This window comes from Amphiura filiformis, chromosome 4 (assembly GCF_039555335.1).
Source record: "Amphiura filiformis chromosome 4, Afil_fr2py, whole genome shotgun sequence".
Lineage (NCBI taxonomy): Eukaryota > Metazoa > Echinodermata > Ophiuroidea > Amphilepidida > Amphiuridae > Amphiura > Amphiura filiformis.
The window spans coordinates 44,674,082-44,691,372 of NC_092631.1; the positions used below are offsets into that span (position 1 = coordinate 44,674,082).

At 34.7% G+C, this 17,291-nt stretch overlaps 1 protein-coding gene across 2 annotated transcripts in view; it reads left to right on the forward strand.

Annotated features, from left to right (window-relative positions):
* The window catches only part of LOC140150921 (uncharacterized), a 149,158-nt gene that overhangs the window by 11,144 nt on the left and 120,723 nt on the right, over positions 1-17,291 (forward strand). For both annotated transcript variants that reach the window (XM_072173074.1, XM_072173075.1), the window contains exons 4-6: positions 11,312-11,460; positions 11,681-11,822; positions 16,313-16,345. In XM_072173074.1, coding sequence (XP_072029175.1) covers positions 11,312-11,460; positions 11,681-11,822; positions 16,313-16,345 — 324 coding nt within the window. The remainder of the gene's footprint in view (positions 1-11,311; positions 11,461-11,680; positions 11,823-16,312; positions 16,346-17,291) is intronic.

A 17,291-nucleotide genomic window follows, 5' to 3' on the forward strand; every position in this document is an offset into this window, starting at 1 on the left:
TATTTTAGTAAAAAGAGCTCAGTGAAATTTACTTAGACCTGTGCGAAACTGCGTAATTCTCTGGTCATGAAGACTACGAAAAAGTACACTTTGACCTATCTATGATGTACGGTTATGAAGTTATGTTCAAAAGAGTAACATTGTGACGTCATTGGTATTAAATGAAATTTGCTCTGATTTTGATGAAACTGATCTCAAATTATTTTTTTTTTTTGCAAGAAATTAGACAAAGAATAGTTTTAACTATGTTGGGTGTTTTCTTATCCAAGTAACAATTTGTCAAGGTCAAAGTGATTCAATAAAGTTCAATAAGACTCAATGGATATTGTCGAATTTGATGCGTTACTGACGTAATGAAACATCTTAAGGCTACATGCTCTTTTTGGTTGAAATTTTTGGCGGGAAATAATCCCGCCAAAACATTAAAGTAATCTTTTCCCACAACTGAATAGCATAGTCAGGAAATTAATGATGCATCTGGTAGCTTAGATCATAACTTTCATTGCACTTAGTTGCAATTATCCCAGAAAATTCTTGATTTGTTTTTACAGAGTCTTGAATTGTCGATGAAAAAAAAAAAAAAACATCACTCGGTGTATTTTGAAACTCGAGGCATTAACTCTTCTCAAATTAGCCCCAAATCATAATTTATTATATGCACGTGTAGCAAACACCAATGGGAATAATTGGACGTTGTTTGCGGAGCCTAAATTTGGTTTGATTTTATTTCACAATAATTCTAAGGTGAGAATTTTGACCTGACATTTACTTTTTGGATTTCAAATTTAAATTTATTGATATACATATTTTGAATAAATAAAGAGTACGCTTACCTTTCTGCAACACTTCCCGGTATCATTAAGCATCTGCTGATAACCAACATTTTAGCTGAAAACAGTCCCTTCCTATCATTTTTGAACAAAATATGGTTCAAAAGTCCGTACGCTGCGTGTATAAACTAGCACAGCGAGATAACGAACAGAGCTATTTACGGTGGGGTATCTATTGTAAGCTATTAGGGTAGGCCTATAGTATATCTTCCCGCAAGTGACAAGATGTGTCAAGCAGGGCGGTATATTCAAACGCTATTGTCTGGATCATTGAGTATCGATTGAGCACGTATACATGCAGCACGGATGTGTGTGGTCCTCCCCAGGTTTTGACATAAATTACAAATGACGTCGTGAATGACCCAGCGTTTTCATTTTATTATTACTAAATTAATCGTCGTTTATCACGAGTGCTAAGAGTTGTACCAGTTCAATTCATCAAAATTAATTTGTATTAAATGAAAAACAAACAGACAAGTAGAGTCATATGTCTTTCTATGACCGTATTCCTACCAAAATCAAAATCAAAATGATTTTCAATACACTAGAAACGTGTTGATATGCATATCTTTGAAAATCGCCGAATGTTAACCACAGTCACCGTGGCACAGCATAGGCATCTTTAGCATTCAGTGAAATTGGCAGTGGTTCGAACCCCGGTGAAAATTTTCGTATTTTTTATTCTTTTTACTAATTCGCTGTGCCGTTTTACAAACACGCCCCTGAATGAAACTCATGGGCATGTACCCTTAAGCTCTCGTCACACGGTCAATCTTTGCCAACATACTTCCATAGGGAATGGCAATGATAAATTGCCTGCACCTGGTTCATAGCAGTTTGAAGACAAATTTGACTGTGTGACTGCCACTGTTTGGTCAATCTTTACACAATTTGGGGTTACAGGAATGTCAAAATAGTTTGCAAGAAAATACAACATGTTCTATTTTTCCTTCAAATTTTACATTACCTAGGGAATCATGAGCCAATTATAGAACAAGAATGTGGGTAGATTGAGGGATTTTCACAGAAAATTTTGACATGGTCAATATAATATCAGTATCACTGTATCAGTATCTATAGAAAGAGTACAGAATTTTGTTTTGCTGCATGATAAGTTGCTCAATGTTTGTGCATAGAAACTAGTATCATCATGTCTAGAGGTAAAACATTTTGTTTAAAAACACTACCTGTAACCTACTTGAGAAGAGGATGATCTTTGGATCATCAAAGTGAGGATTATATTAAGATAAAGATACTTTCTATATAGCCAAGAAACACTTCTGGAAGGCTGGAAGGGTCTTAATCATTAGATGAGGCTCGCCTATCAGAACAATAAAACAAAAAGGCCTCCTCCTTTTTGTTTTATTGTTAACTCAGGCTATATGTCTATGTTCAATTCATAGGCCTATATCACCTATAATGGGTATTTACGCTTATCTTTTGATAAAATATAAAAAGATCCTCCTCAGGATCCACACATTTTTATTTTTAAAGTGTAGGCCTAATTTAATGGTATAGCATTGTGCTAAGGGCTATGCGTAAACATCTGTATGAAAAACAATGTAAAGCCTAATACTAATACTTTGTATAGGCCCCTCTACTTTAATAGTTAGATTTTTAACAGAAAGGAAACTGTATATATTTTAATAGTAGGCCTATAGAGTTTCAAAGCTTGTTAAATGTTTTATTTTAACATGTTTATTTTTTAATCTAATAGGCCTATAATATTAATTTAATTTTACAGAACAAGACATAGAGGCAAAATCAACAGTATGAGTATATAAAGACATAATACAACATATGGACTATTAAGATTGTCCCTTTCTCTTAATACAGTGGCCCTGCTAATACCACAATATTTCAAAAACATTTGATGCAAATATTTGATAGTGTGACTGGGTTTGGTTAGGATCATCAAATATCTGTCAAAACGAAATTTGAGGCCAAGTTTGATGTAAAGATTGACCGTGTGACGAGAGCTTTACATAACCAGAGTATTTTTTTCTGATTCATCATGAAAAGACCAATAATTTGGGATTATATTCAACAAAATCGGAGCATATTTCAATTTTGCTCCCGTGTTGCCAAAATTAGACCTCTGACATCACACCTGTTTAAATAAATTACACTTTTTCTGAATCCTTATAACTGGCGAAACACATTGCTTGTGTTTTTAACCGAGTCCGATAAATTTTGACTTTTGACAGTTCAACGACATTTTTCTTCCAGATAAGGATGCTGTTATATATAAAGCCTTCATAGGTGTTCTATCTCTGCCAAATACAGAACATTTAACATGATTTGCACGATTGTTTTTGTTGAACTAATAGACACTCGAATGATGTAATTACACATCTATTCATGTGCATATCGCATGCAGGAGAATCGATGGAAAGCTATATGACTTCCAATATAGGCTAGTTGACATTGACACTAGTGGAAATGAGAATTCTTTCAAAGCGATGAGAATTGGACAGAAGTATGAGAATTGAACATTTTCTCATTTCTATGAAATTTTCTTATCCATGTTGGAGCAAACATATAGCACATTTTAAAAAAATACGGCGTTTGGTATACAACATTGAATAAGGGGAGCGGGGAGAGTAAGTAATCATAATAATTCCTTATGAGAAAATTAAAGCTCACATTAATTTCAGTGTCAAACAACCATCTGTGAGAAGTTGTTGAGAGGTGAATTAGAATTTCTCATTCATTTGGATGAGAAAATGAGAATATTTTCAATTCTCATACTTTTGTCCAATTGTTTATTGCTCGAAAGAAATGGGACGAGAGAAAGAGAAAGAGAAGAGAGTGTGTGGGGTGGGGGAGGCAAGAGAGGAAGAAAAAAGCATAGAGAAGGAGGAGGCGTACATTTTGGCATGCCATTAGCACTTATGTTTCAGATGGACATTTTATTTTAACAGACCATTACATACTACTCCCTATTCCAGAAAAATACAGCACTAATTTTTTGGGATTAAAAGAATATTATCAAGTTCTGACCAATGAAACATAGCTCAATCCTAATCCTTTAGTTAGTCCTAGCTGGCAATAAAAGAAAAAAATCACTATTTTACTAATTTCTCGAAAAAAGAGCCAAAAAACATGCATTTTCGGCATATTTTCTGACAATCGAGTCACAAAAATCAAAGACTTGGAACGAGTCTAAGCATTTAAAATCTTGAGTATATGCCTAAAATTGTTTCGCCTAATTTTCACTTTTTTGTGTTTCTTTAATGAAATTATCGGTTATAAGAATGAAACATGTCTTTTCCAAAAATTAGACTGCATAAACTGAAATTAGTCTTGATACAAGTCTTTGGGCTTGATTGTCACAGCATACGAAAAACACCCTAAAAATGCATGTTTTTGGCCCTTATTTCCAAAAATTAACCAAATATTAAAATTTGACTTTTATTGCCAGTTAGGACTAACTAAAGGATTAGCATTTAGCTATGTTTCATTTGGCAAAACAGGATAATATTTTTTTAATCCCAAAAAATTAGTTCTGTATTTTTCTGGAATAGGGAGTAGTGACATACAATACATTTTTTTAAATCACATACCCCCCACTCGAAAATTATTGCATTCGATACAAACTTCTTTGAACAAGATAATCAGGAATGCTAATTTTAACTGCGGATTCTGTTCTTTCCTCACAATTCGTCGGCTGTATTCCATAGTGGCGTATAGTGGGGCACCGAGAATAAACAACTTTTCGAGATAATCGGGTTTGATAACATGCCAATATATGATCGAGTTGTGTAAATCAGACATTGATTAAATTTTCTAATTGATGTGAAGTATCTATAGTAAAATAAATAGATATTATTTTATAAAACTTTCAATAGAAATAAAGACACGATATTACTGGCAAATTGAAAACAATAAGTACAAAACTATACGTCACTATGGAAAACACGCAAAACGCAATATCCTAACCGAACGCAAACGTTACGCTACCTTGGTCGCCGTGTAATCCCTATGGCGTTACTTTTCGTCGCTTTCATTCCATTGTGCCGTATAAGGTCCGATACGTTAGTATGGAATGTAATGACATGCAATGATTTTCATATTTCCTGGTATTTCTTAGTTTGTTTACCTTATAAAATGTGTATAAAAAGTGGCGTATGATTGATACGCCACTATGAAAAACACAAAATATCACTTTGTAACGATACGCAAAATTTGACTGCTGAGACTTAGCAAAATGAAAGAAAACATTATTAAAACATATGTGCCAATTTTCGAAAAAAAATTGACCACAAATCACTATACGCCACTATTAGTACAGGGTGCTATGGGTTTGGGATTTTCTATTGCTACATTGGTGGAACCAATGTTTTTTGCATCCTAAAACCTGAAAGGATAAAAATTTGATTGGTTTCCTTTTTCTCTATGCCCCCTGTGGTTTCCGCGAGGGGTCAAAGGTCACTGTGGGGCCAAAACTCAAAAATAGTCCCATCATGTTGTTATGTATCTCAAATTGTTACTCTCAAAACAGGGAATAAAAAAGTCATATGTCACATTTTCTACAGTGTTTAATTCAGGAGTTATACGGTCGAATAGGTCAAATGTCAAAACTTTCATACACAATGGTCAAAATTTAAAAATGGTCCGATTTCATCGAAACTGGTGTCAAATTACTCCCCTTAACATAAGAAATCTCAAGCATAATTTACAATTTTGGTGCAATTTGTATTGTTCTGTCACCCTTCAGAGTTAATGCAGCCAAACTCCAACAGAAATATGTACATGCATAACCTTTGACCCATGATTTCATCTGATTCCGAGGTTAAACATTTCTCAAACAAATTATTTTCGTATTTTGATTGCCAAGAGGAGTAATAGGAGACAACCCGCGATTGAATCGGTGCATTTTGAAAAATTTGGCCTTTGTGCATGAGATATTGGACATTTGACCTAATTTACTCTATGTACAACTCCTGAACTAAACACCCTTGTGTAATGTGACAATTGACTTTTATATTCCTAGTAACGAGAGAAACAATTAGAGATATATTACAATATGCTAGATCAAATTTTACATTTTGGCCCAATTATGACCTTCGACCCATCGTGGGCAGCATAGGGGGGCATAGAAAAAAATGGAACCAATTATAGTTTTGTAATTTGAGGTGTAAGGATGCCAAAAATTATTGGTTCCACTAATGTATTAAGACAAATTGCTAACTCAAATATCACTCCATAGCGCCCTATACTATATGGAATGTAGCCGACGAATTCCTATGTAAAATGAAGATGTTGTACTCACATTTTAGTGACGTTTCACCACTACACTGGTGGTCTCATAATTAGACTGGCAACTCATCACACCAGGCTGTTTCCTTTTAATGGGTAACCGGAGTCGTAGTATAGGGCGTGATGATCAAAAGCTGGGAGTCCTTAGAACACTGTTAGACAGGAGTGACGCGTTGGTAGCCGAAGAAGCGGACAAACAAAAAGAGAGTAATATTCGTGTGGCGTTGACCACTTGCGGATACCCATATTGGTCAATTAAAGGGCAGGTCTATTGCAAAAACAATTTTATCTCTATTCGAAGAGAATACTTATTATTACATTACAAGTTGATACTTGTTGCAATTTTTTATGCGTATTTATCCTGCTAAAGGAGAAATTGTGTGGGTAAAGTTCAGCCTCGTATGTGTTCTTGCCCCGTTTGGAGCGTGACATTAGCAACAATGAGTTGTACTATCATTTACCATAACAATGCTGCATAACAATATGCAAACTATTGTTCTCATTTCGGAAACAAAGGCCACACAGTATTGTTACCAAGCGTTTGCTCTGTAATATTCCATCCAACTGAAACTATAATAACTATAGCATTGCAATATACAGGGAAATCAGATACATAAGTATGTGGACTTAACACGGTTTATATGCTAGTCTCAGATGGAATTCTAAGCTCAAATTATGTATTTATTTTAGGCCTAATATTTCTGATATACATATGAATTGTAATATCACAATTTACTAATATGTAAAAAAGAAGCGGCTGATTTTATCCATATGTTTAAAAACCATAAAATTTGTAACACTTAATTTGGATGTTTTTTTTTTCTCTGAACAACATCAGTATACGTTCTGTCCATTGAGAGCGTTTATAGTCCCTTTTCTCAAAACGGGCACATCTCATTTCATGACGTCACCTTTTTTCTATGGCAAATCTGTCTCGTTCGAAGGAACTCACCGCTTAAGTTGTTTTTTGCGGAATATCAATTTTCTCAAAAAAGGAGTCATTTTCATTGTCCTCATAATATTAGCTTGCCAATGATATGATGTTGTTTTTGCAACAGACCTGCCCTTTAAGAAAGTCAAACAAGACAGATCAACCCCTAAAACAAAACTTACCTCAACGTGAATAGATGACAGTGAGAAATCTAAAAGCATGGTTGTAGTACCCTATATAGAGGGCTTTTCTGAGCGAGTCTCCCGTGTGTTTAAAAAAAACCATTGCTTTGCTACTGCCATGAAGCCACACCGTAGAAACGGTACTATTCGCAACATGCTTGTCACCCAAAGGACAAACTTCTTCCCCCCCCCACCACAAAAAAAAGCTGAGGCCATTTACAAGATCCCCTGCGCTGACTGCTCTAGTTCCTACATTGGTGAAACTGGCAATCATCTAAAAGAGCGCTAAAAAGAGGTGGAGAAATTTGAATCAAAACCATTTACGCGTGCAAATCGCAAATCTTCTGTCACAGGCATTTACAAACCCGCTATCACCGATCATGTGGCCTCCACAAAACACTCCATCAATTGAGAGGACTCTACAGTTATTGGTCGTGAAGCTGACAAGACTACCAGCTGGCTCAAATAAGCTATTTGGATCCGCAGAAAAGGACATGACACTCTAAACAAGGACGAGTGGCCTTCGCACTCAAAACATATTTGACCAACTCATCACGCCCTCTATGACGGCTCCTGTTCCCCATACAAGGAAACAGCCTGACGTGATCAGTTTCCACTCTGATGAAGCCACTGTAGTGTAATGGTTAAACGTCACTAAAATTTGAGTACAGTATCTTCATTTTACATAAGAATGTTGAGAAAAGAACAAAATCCACAGTGCATACGTACTTGCTCAATTAGTATTTTGTGCAAATTATATTACAAATTTAATGCCATTTTTATGGACCTTTTCATTACACATGTAAAGTCTATGGAAATCAATATAGAGAAGGCTGAAAAGGGCGCTTTAGTCTCATCTCAGGCCGTTTTAAGCACCTAAATGCTCATAAAAAACGCAATCAAATTTGTTGAACAAAATCCGCATCAAAGCTCAGAAATGGGAGGAACCTGGCATGTTTGTTGTGAATTTTTGTCTAGCAATATTGATCATAGGTTCAAACTTGATGGGGCACATCAATGACCAAACTCCCTAGTTTTATATTTGAGCATGATCACTTGTGTCACACAAGCTGTAACTTCTTTTTACAAAACGTCATTGATTTTATTTACCAATTTACACTGTATTATCTCTCAACTTGGAACCACTTCTAAATATCTTTTGATCATCTTTCAATAACCTACTCATTAAAAAGGATCATATTTTCATTTATTATTACTTTACTATCCGTTTTATATTGGAAAGTTATGAATTTGTGGCTCTAAGTAATTATCGAAGCAACTTGAACCATTAACAAATTATTAAAATGATATTTTACTAAAATAATGATCCATTGAAATATTCTTCGTAACCGTTTTGGTTTTATACCCAGTTATCAACATCCGCCAAGCAATCCCATAGTTGTGAATGGACCGTGTTGAATTTTGTACGTTCAGATTGAAAAATAATGTTTTAACATACTGACGGATGCTGGGGATACGCCAAATAATTTAGTTGTTTGTCCGAGTAATTGGTGTTTTACATAGTGACGGATCTTAGATACGTCACTTTGTAAAACGTTGGGTAATGTCCGATATCAACATATCTCAATCGCATAATTAGTTAACTAATTAAACATGTAAGCTTGAGTTTCAAATCTTGGTAATATTAAACTACTCGCTATTTAAAATACATTTGCCAATTTTCATAAAAATGACGAAAATCACCATCCGTCACTATGTAATAATAATAATAATAATAATAATAATAATAATAATAATAATAATAATAATAATAATAATACTAATAATGATAATAATGATAATAATAATAATAATAATAATAATAATAATAATAATAATAATAATAATAATAATAATAATAATAATAATAATTTAATCTTCTTAAATTGCAAACAAATCTCAATGCGCTTTACAAAGCATATATAAAAGCATAAACACAAGGCAACACTATTTAAATATACAGCATTGAAGGTCCGTAACCCGATCGACAACATCATCCCCCCATTTTTTTCATTGGCCATGATTTTTTGGTATCACACAATAGATAATATTTTTCGCATTACTATCCTGAAATTTGACACTCACGGTCGATGTATTTCCGGAGAATTCACGCAAAACATGCTCAATTAGAGGCTACAAGTTGTATACCACTTCGTACTTCTGGGCAGGCATTATTATGAATGAATTCGTAATATTCAGTCTCCTCAACAGCTAGTTTGGTTTCGCGTCATTCACATTGTATGAAAAGAGCGAACCGCAAGAAGAGACTTCAGATCGACAACGAAACTATAAAGTTTTAAAACTTCCAACGTATGAGAGCTGCCTCCGTGGCGCAGTTGGTTAGCGCATCGTATTTTTGTACGAGAGGTCCCCGGTTCAAAATCGGGTAGTGAGAGGTTTCGTTTTCTGCTCCATTTTTTGAACCCAAACTTTTTTTACATTCATTTGAAATGTACATATTTTTTTCCGAACCGGTTTAAAGAAAAAGAGTTTTAAAAAAATCAAAATGTTCCATTCAATACGGGCATTTCCATTTCCAGCATCATGTGTCGTCAGGGCATTTCAGTCTGCTTTGCTATATTGAGCTCTATTGCCATTATGCCATAATTTATATACAGAAATCTATCATGAACGATATACAGACGAACATGAAGAACTGGTTGTGGGGGAAATGTCACCAGTACAACTGCAACCACGCACGCACGGCACATGACGAACGTAATTGTGGCACATTTTGTTGCTTGCCTTCCCAGAATGCAATTCACTCATACCAAGTATTGGATTGCAAATTTTGCTATTTATTCACATTTATGCAGAAAAATCTCTCGTTTTTTCACAAAGCTGCATAAAGGGGACAATATTTGATATTATATGTAATTTTAAAGACAATCCATATCAATCCATATCCAAAACCAATAGGGTTACCCCTCTTTAAGATACGAACTAGCATGTAATGCACCCGACGGATTGTCCCACTTTTTTAACGTAAAAGACTACTACACACCCGTTCCGCCAGCAAATAAAACCAAATTGTGTGTGTATTTAGGTACATGCATCCTGTTCAAATCGTCCACTTTAACGCTGAGTTTTGCTTTTATATGTCATATCTACAGAAATGATGTAATGGAATTTTTGAGCATACATTCCTTGATTATAAAATAATTACTACTAACCACCTCGCATCAAAATTTCACACATAAGAAGGCTAAACACAAATGTTGCGCTGTGGTTGGTATTTTTCTTACGACTGGTAATGACCCACCTGCCATGTCAGCTACCCCCCCATAATGCTTAATACTTCAGGAGAGGGGGCTATAGCTAAAGCAACAAATGTCCTATATACCTTAGTGGTTATGAAAAAAAAGGAGATAGGAAATATACCTTCCCCCATAACATAAGTATTACACCGTCCATTGGAGATGTACATATTTTTCTCGGATTCACAGAATGCGTCTGTGTTTTAACAGAGCACATTTGCTTTGTTTTGTTTCTGTTCAAAATGTGACACGATCTGTCAATGGGGGGCCAAAGGAGGCATTTTTGAAAATTGAGTTACTGTTATTATTACATTACACATACAATAGGCTATCATTTACTGAAAAGGTTTACTTGGTTCTAACGTTATGAAGTATTTTGAAGTCTATTTTATTGTATTTTATTGTTTTTTACTCCATATTTTTGCCTTTATCTCAATTTCAAATTTGCCGCCTTTGGCCCCATGGACCAGATCATATCACAAATAGCTTCTTTTTTTTTCGGGCATGTATGTAGAGTGTGATCTTCTCCATATAAAACTCGGCAGGCCATTAGAATAACAAAACGTACTATTATAACAATTACCTATTCCTAAACATGCATGGCATTATTAATTACGTGTATTGTATAGGGCATGCTATATCATTTTCTTGTGCATTTATGTATAAATTGATATGTCATGAGTAAAAAACCTGCACTGTCCAAAAGAATCCAAACATTTTTTTAACAGAGTAGTTTTTCGTAAACTGGAGGTTACTGGACGAACCACTAGTACAATAGTTGTAACGAGAAACCCCCAGATATCATGGATATAATATTGACACATTATATTGATACATTTCAATTTCCAGGACCTTACTGCGTCACAATTGTATTCATACCACTAGCTGAGCTATATCACATTGAGTTTAATCCAACAGAGGGCAGTGTGAGTAACCTGACTATAAGTTACGAACTGTTTACTGATAACAGCTTCGGTTATCAAGTTCCGAAATCATTGGTAAGCTGCCTGCCATCTCCATATTTTGTATTGTAATAAAATATAAAACAAATATAAATAATGAAATAAAAAAAAGCAGGGAAGAGGAGAGAGGGGAATATTAAAGAGAAAAGACGGTAGAGAATGGGATAAGAGGAGTGGAAGGAAAGGGAGGTGAAAGAAAGTAAAATGAAGCTTTTAAATAATGTTTGCTTTTACTACTTGATTTGTGTTTTATTAGACTCTCTCCGGTACGACTTTGGCATTAGATACACAAGGCAACGACCTCGTTTTTGCAATACGAATATGCATACTACGCATAGATAACGGTATACCTCTAACACCTCCAACATTAATAATGAGCTACTTCGGATGTTATAGTGGTATGTATATACATTATTATTATTATTATTTTATTATTATTATTATTATTATTATTGTTATTATTATTATTATTATTATTATTATTATTATTATTATTATTATTATTATTATTATTATTATTATTATTGTTATTATTATTATTATTTACGTTGTTCTGTTCTTATCATTTACATTGTTATTGATGATTTAGTATGACACATTTTATTATGCTTGAGTTAAGGGATGTAGCTATAGGAATAAAGACCAAACAAACATATTCTTGTTTATGCCGTAATATTGTAGTCTTTCAACCCTTTCACAACTTCAGCTGTGTAACTTACAAAAAATTCCGCTAAAAAGGGGTTATTTTAACTCAGATCTAGCTACGTAGATACCCTGCTGCTTATATTACTGAGAAATTGGTCTACCGTGTTTTTGACCTCGCGTCTGGATATGACTGTATATTTTTTCATTCGCTTTTTCATTGGATTTTTCATTCTTTAATTATTTTGCTGTATCTTTTGTATTGCTTGTATCTTGGTTTATTAATGGTAACGAAACCTGTATGAGCTATTATAAGGTTTCGTAAGTTAAGTTATTGTAGCAGAAAAAGCTAAATATCTTATAGCTAGATATTGCTGGGACTCGAACCCACAAAAACGATTAATAGGAGATTCATAGTCCAGTGCTCTAACCATTCGGTCACGCATGAACTTCCTCAATTTCACGATTTCAAAGCGGCTAATAAAGATATAAACGAAGGATTTTCAAACAGATTATAACATTTGTATAAACCCACAAAAATAATGTAAAACTACTTCTCACTGCGATATTTAATTGCTGAGAAATCTTGGTTTTAGAGAACAACTTTATACGTTTTTTATATTTCTTTCCGTAACCTTAATTCGATTGCCCTGTATCATTTAAGTTTTCAATGTGAACATAACTATCAACATTGTAAAGAAGTTATATGGTTAACCGATTAACGGTCCGACATTACACGGGATGCGGGATCCGTAATAATTCGCATTCTGGAGATGAGTTCTCATGTGTTCACCGCTTGTGCGTGCAAAGTAGGCTACCATTTTCCGGCTGCTACCGATTTTGTAAATTGCGTTGAGAGCTTTATGGCCGAGGTTACGCAATCGAGAGATGGTTTTGTTCATATAAATTACTCTGCACACAAAAATAAGGAGTTTCTTCTCCATTTAGTTTAAAGATATAGCTAGTTAAAATGCAACATTTTTGGGTGAAACGTAATCTAAAGGGTCTATACTAACACCTCATGCACGGTATCAAGGGTTAGTTAAGCGGCGATCTGGGCATTTTCAAAAGAAAAAATTCAAGATCAAATTCATTCCATAAGGCAGATCAAAAAATAAAACATGTTTCTTATCTTCGCCATCTTCCTTTTATTAGGACACTTTATTTTATTATAATCTTTTTTTGTATTTTCTATCAATAGCCTTGCTAAACAAAAACACTTCATTAGTCATTAGAGGGGCATACCTACCAGAAGAATAACATTTTAAAAATAAAGATTTTATACGCTAAATACAGGCCTAATATGGGTATCAAACCTTATTTTTTCGATTAAAAATAAAAATCGCCTCATCCTCCTTGTTTTGAAAAACCGGACGAGGAACATGTTTTTATTTTACTCGGCCTAATACTATCAAAAAATAGAACCTGTTTCTTATTTTCTCCCTCTTCCTTTTATTAGGACACTTTAAATTCATTTTTATTTTTGTATTTTCTATAGCCTTGCTATACAAAAGCATTTCTTGAAGATTCTTTGATCATTAGTTATTAGAGCGACATACCTATAAAATCAAACAAGACCTCCAAGTTTCAGGCAATATTTTAAACGCTAAATGAAGGCCTAATATGGGTATCAAACCTATATTGTTTTCGATTAAAAATAAAAATCGCCTCATCCTCCTTGTTTTGAAAAAAATGGATTAGGAACAGGTTTTAAGTTTGCATAACAACATTGTAATCTTACATATCCTTCATATTAAAGTCATTATATTACAGAAACATTTGCAAGCTTATTGTACAATGAGCAAAATGTAGGGAGTCACAAGATGACCAGACTGGTTTCAATACAATTTTAGCCTGTTTAGGGGTAAGGTGTATCGGTGGTGGTGGAAGGGGGGTAATACATATTGTTTTTTATTGATGCCGACTTTTTGTAAATTTGGGACCCCCTTCCGAAGGAAATGATAACCCCTTTTTTCAACTGACCCCCCCCCCCCTCCAATACCGAAATAAGCACCTGACATTACTCTAGTGCGAGCTTGATTGGCCTTAATTTCCCAAAATGTACTAGAAATGACAGTCTCCGACTAAAGTTAATCATTGCACATAACGACTGTGACCAGCCTTGCCATACATTTTTAAACAGCTACAGTGGCGCGCGCAAAAAAAGAGGATGGCAGGCGGCCACGCCCCCCCCCCACACACACACACTTTTGTTGGTCATTCCGAAATGACTGATTTCGCCCGCACCTTACACTCAGACTCCATTCTGGGGAACCGAACAACCTGCCCCCATACTTTCAATGTGCTGCGCACGCCACTGAACAGCTAAAGCTGAAATCGACGGGTGAATGCAATATTGTCGCATACGCCATTTTGTCGAAAGTCATATGTATTACATATAGTCCGTCAACTCTAAAGTAAATAGACCTAGAAAACTGGATGTATGGGAATAATTATTCCAGTGCAATGCGTCTGTAAATGCTTCTTTGGTGCGTGAGCTGCTGCGCTATTTTTTCTTGCCGAGCGCATCACGCTCTTTATTGGTCCCGTTTTTAACACGCAGTCAAAAGCGTCATCGTCCCCCGATGCTGCCACAGATTTGGTGTGTACTTTTTTTATACGACTCCCTTGATCATTGAAAAATCTTCAAAATTTATTAATTTTATGGAAATTTACTTTTTGCGAAATGAAATAAAACCTCTCTCCTTGTCGCCCTAGCATTTTGTGATTATCTGACTATTAAAGCATGTGTAAAACAAAACAAACAAGATGGCTGATACGAGTAGGTCTATATTGCAGTCACCTTGCGGCGAGATAATATAGTTGTTCTCTGTTGTCTCTAAACCAACTTTTGAACGGAGATCATTTGAATTTGTTCTCACTTAATAACCCTTGTTGATCGAATTTGCAAGCGCCATTTTTATCTTGCAGTGGATTGTTCCCGAACAATATAGGGTGGTTTAAAAAGAACTACACGAAAGACGTCATTATTTTATCAGGATGGCCGCCACTAAATGACGATTAATATTATTGTTACAGACGATCAAATGGTCATAAAAGCGCCAGCATTTGTAGGTGCCCCCCCCCCCCCCACCTTTTTGATCACTTATCAGGAAAACAATTTAGGCATCCAAATTCATAATGCCAGCCATTTTGCAAGATGGATTGCCGTATAAGAAATGTTACAAGGGATGCAATGGATCCAAGCACCCAGATTTTCTATTACCCTCCCTTTGAGGATATACGAGGTATTGTTGGTCGAACCAGCAAATAAAAACCCGATTTTCATGATCTTAATCAATATATTATTGAAAAATAACACTTTGGTGTTTTGCAAAAGTTCATTCTACAAATCATATACTTTGAAAACTTGCTTTATTCATGTTAATGAGTTACGTACGTTTACAAAAGTGTTGTTGTTTCAGCCCTATTTACAACATAACTCAAGAACCACAGGACCTACAAAAGTATGTCTGTGATATTTTAATTCTTCTACACGCTCGCTATGAATTGAGCAATTGTTTTTGCTAACGCTCACTACCATTCGCATGATGCTGTGAACTACTTCTTTTTCTGCTGCTTTGAACAACAATACATCGTATACCTTTGAGTCGCTGCAAGAATACAACATAAGACATTTGATAATCCAATATGGTCGCGATTTTTCAAAATGGTTGCCATCTTGATATTTTTTACGTGGGTAATGTTGTTTTCCTATTAATATGTGAATCCATAGATGTCAAGTGCATGCTTGTATGATTGATTGACCCCTTGATCCTTTGTAACATTAATATTTGTCATTTATGAAACATGATTTTGAATTGGCTTGAATTTCTTTTTGTAATGAGTGATTGTTAATGGGAGTGTAACTTCAACCGTCCTTGTATGACGTTAATGATCCATTTTAACATTAATATTTAAGCCCTATCATCTAGGGGCAGCTATCTGGAATAATGACAGCTATCTTGGATTGTGAATTGGCTAACGTTTTGCCTAATAACATGAATAAGCGACCCACAAGGAGTGTGGATCAATTAATTTGATCGTTCATACTCAATTGGGTCTCAAGGCTCCAATACACTATTCTAAAAGCGGTTTCAGACCAAAACAATATTAAATGGGTTTTTATTCTCAGAACCGTGTATCAGAAGGGCGATGAGACATATGGTTTTGTTAAAGCACCTTATACTAGGCAGTCATTCATTTTGTTAATTACTTGTATTGTTTGTTTTATTTCCGATTTCAGAATGTATAATGCCGCCCACCACTACCATTGAAGGTATTTAATACAATTATAATCATTAATTATGTTAAGTTACTTTAGGCGAGTCGTGGAACTTTTTTGGTAATTTTGTTAAACTAATACAGTTTATTTCTACGCGGCAATACATTGATCTTATAGGAAAGGTGTCATGAAGGCAACTGGTTAGATATATATTTCCATATAATATTGCAGTAAATGAGTGCCAAATCAACTTATTCCTGTTGATTAGAAACATTAAGAGCGGTAATATTTTTTCATCATTGGATCATTTGAATGTTGCTATAGTGTGTTTTAATGGAAAAATACTATTTGGCGGACATTTTAGACGACATCTTTAATAATTGCACTTGATCTGAATTTCTTACTTCAATTTTTTAAAGTCTTGGCATATTTAACATGAAAATGTTAAGTCAATTTCTAAAAGAGTCATAATCATGAACTCCCCCTAGAGCCTATAGTACATAACTATCCCCGTGAGAGTGAGCTTTATTTTGCTCAATTTTTAATACAAACACCGCTAACTCAGGTACTGCTCCGAGTGAGTGTATGTAATCCTTCGTTGCATGGTAACAATGTTTTATAATGAAGAGTTCGGCTCCTAAAGGCGCTAACTTCACAGGATGCTTTGTGTCAAATTAATTTGAAGATATTCCTAACAGAAGCAGGCTAGCAGTAACCTTGCCAGTTTGATAACATTGGACCACTAGAATAGTTATAACAATATTTTGGGTATCTTTAACGGATGGGTATGAACGTTAGGACAGTATTTATTGTGGGACATTGGAGCACATCAGACATATCGAATTGCATTCTGTATACGAAGAATGTCCTTCTCATATCAAATAATTTTGATTTTTTGAAATTCGCAATGAACTACACATTTTATGGCAAATGATTAAAATTGATATTTTTGATATTTTACTGATGAACTTTATAAATCTGATGATTTATACTTCAAGTG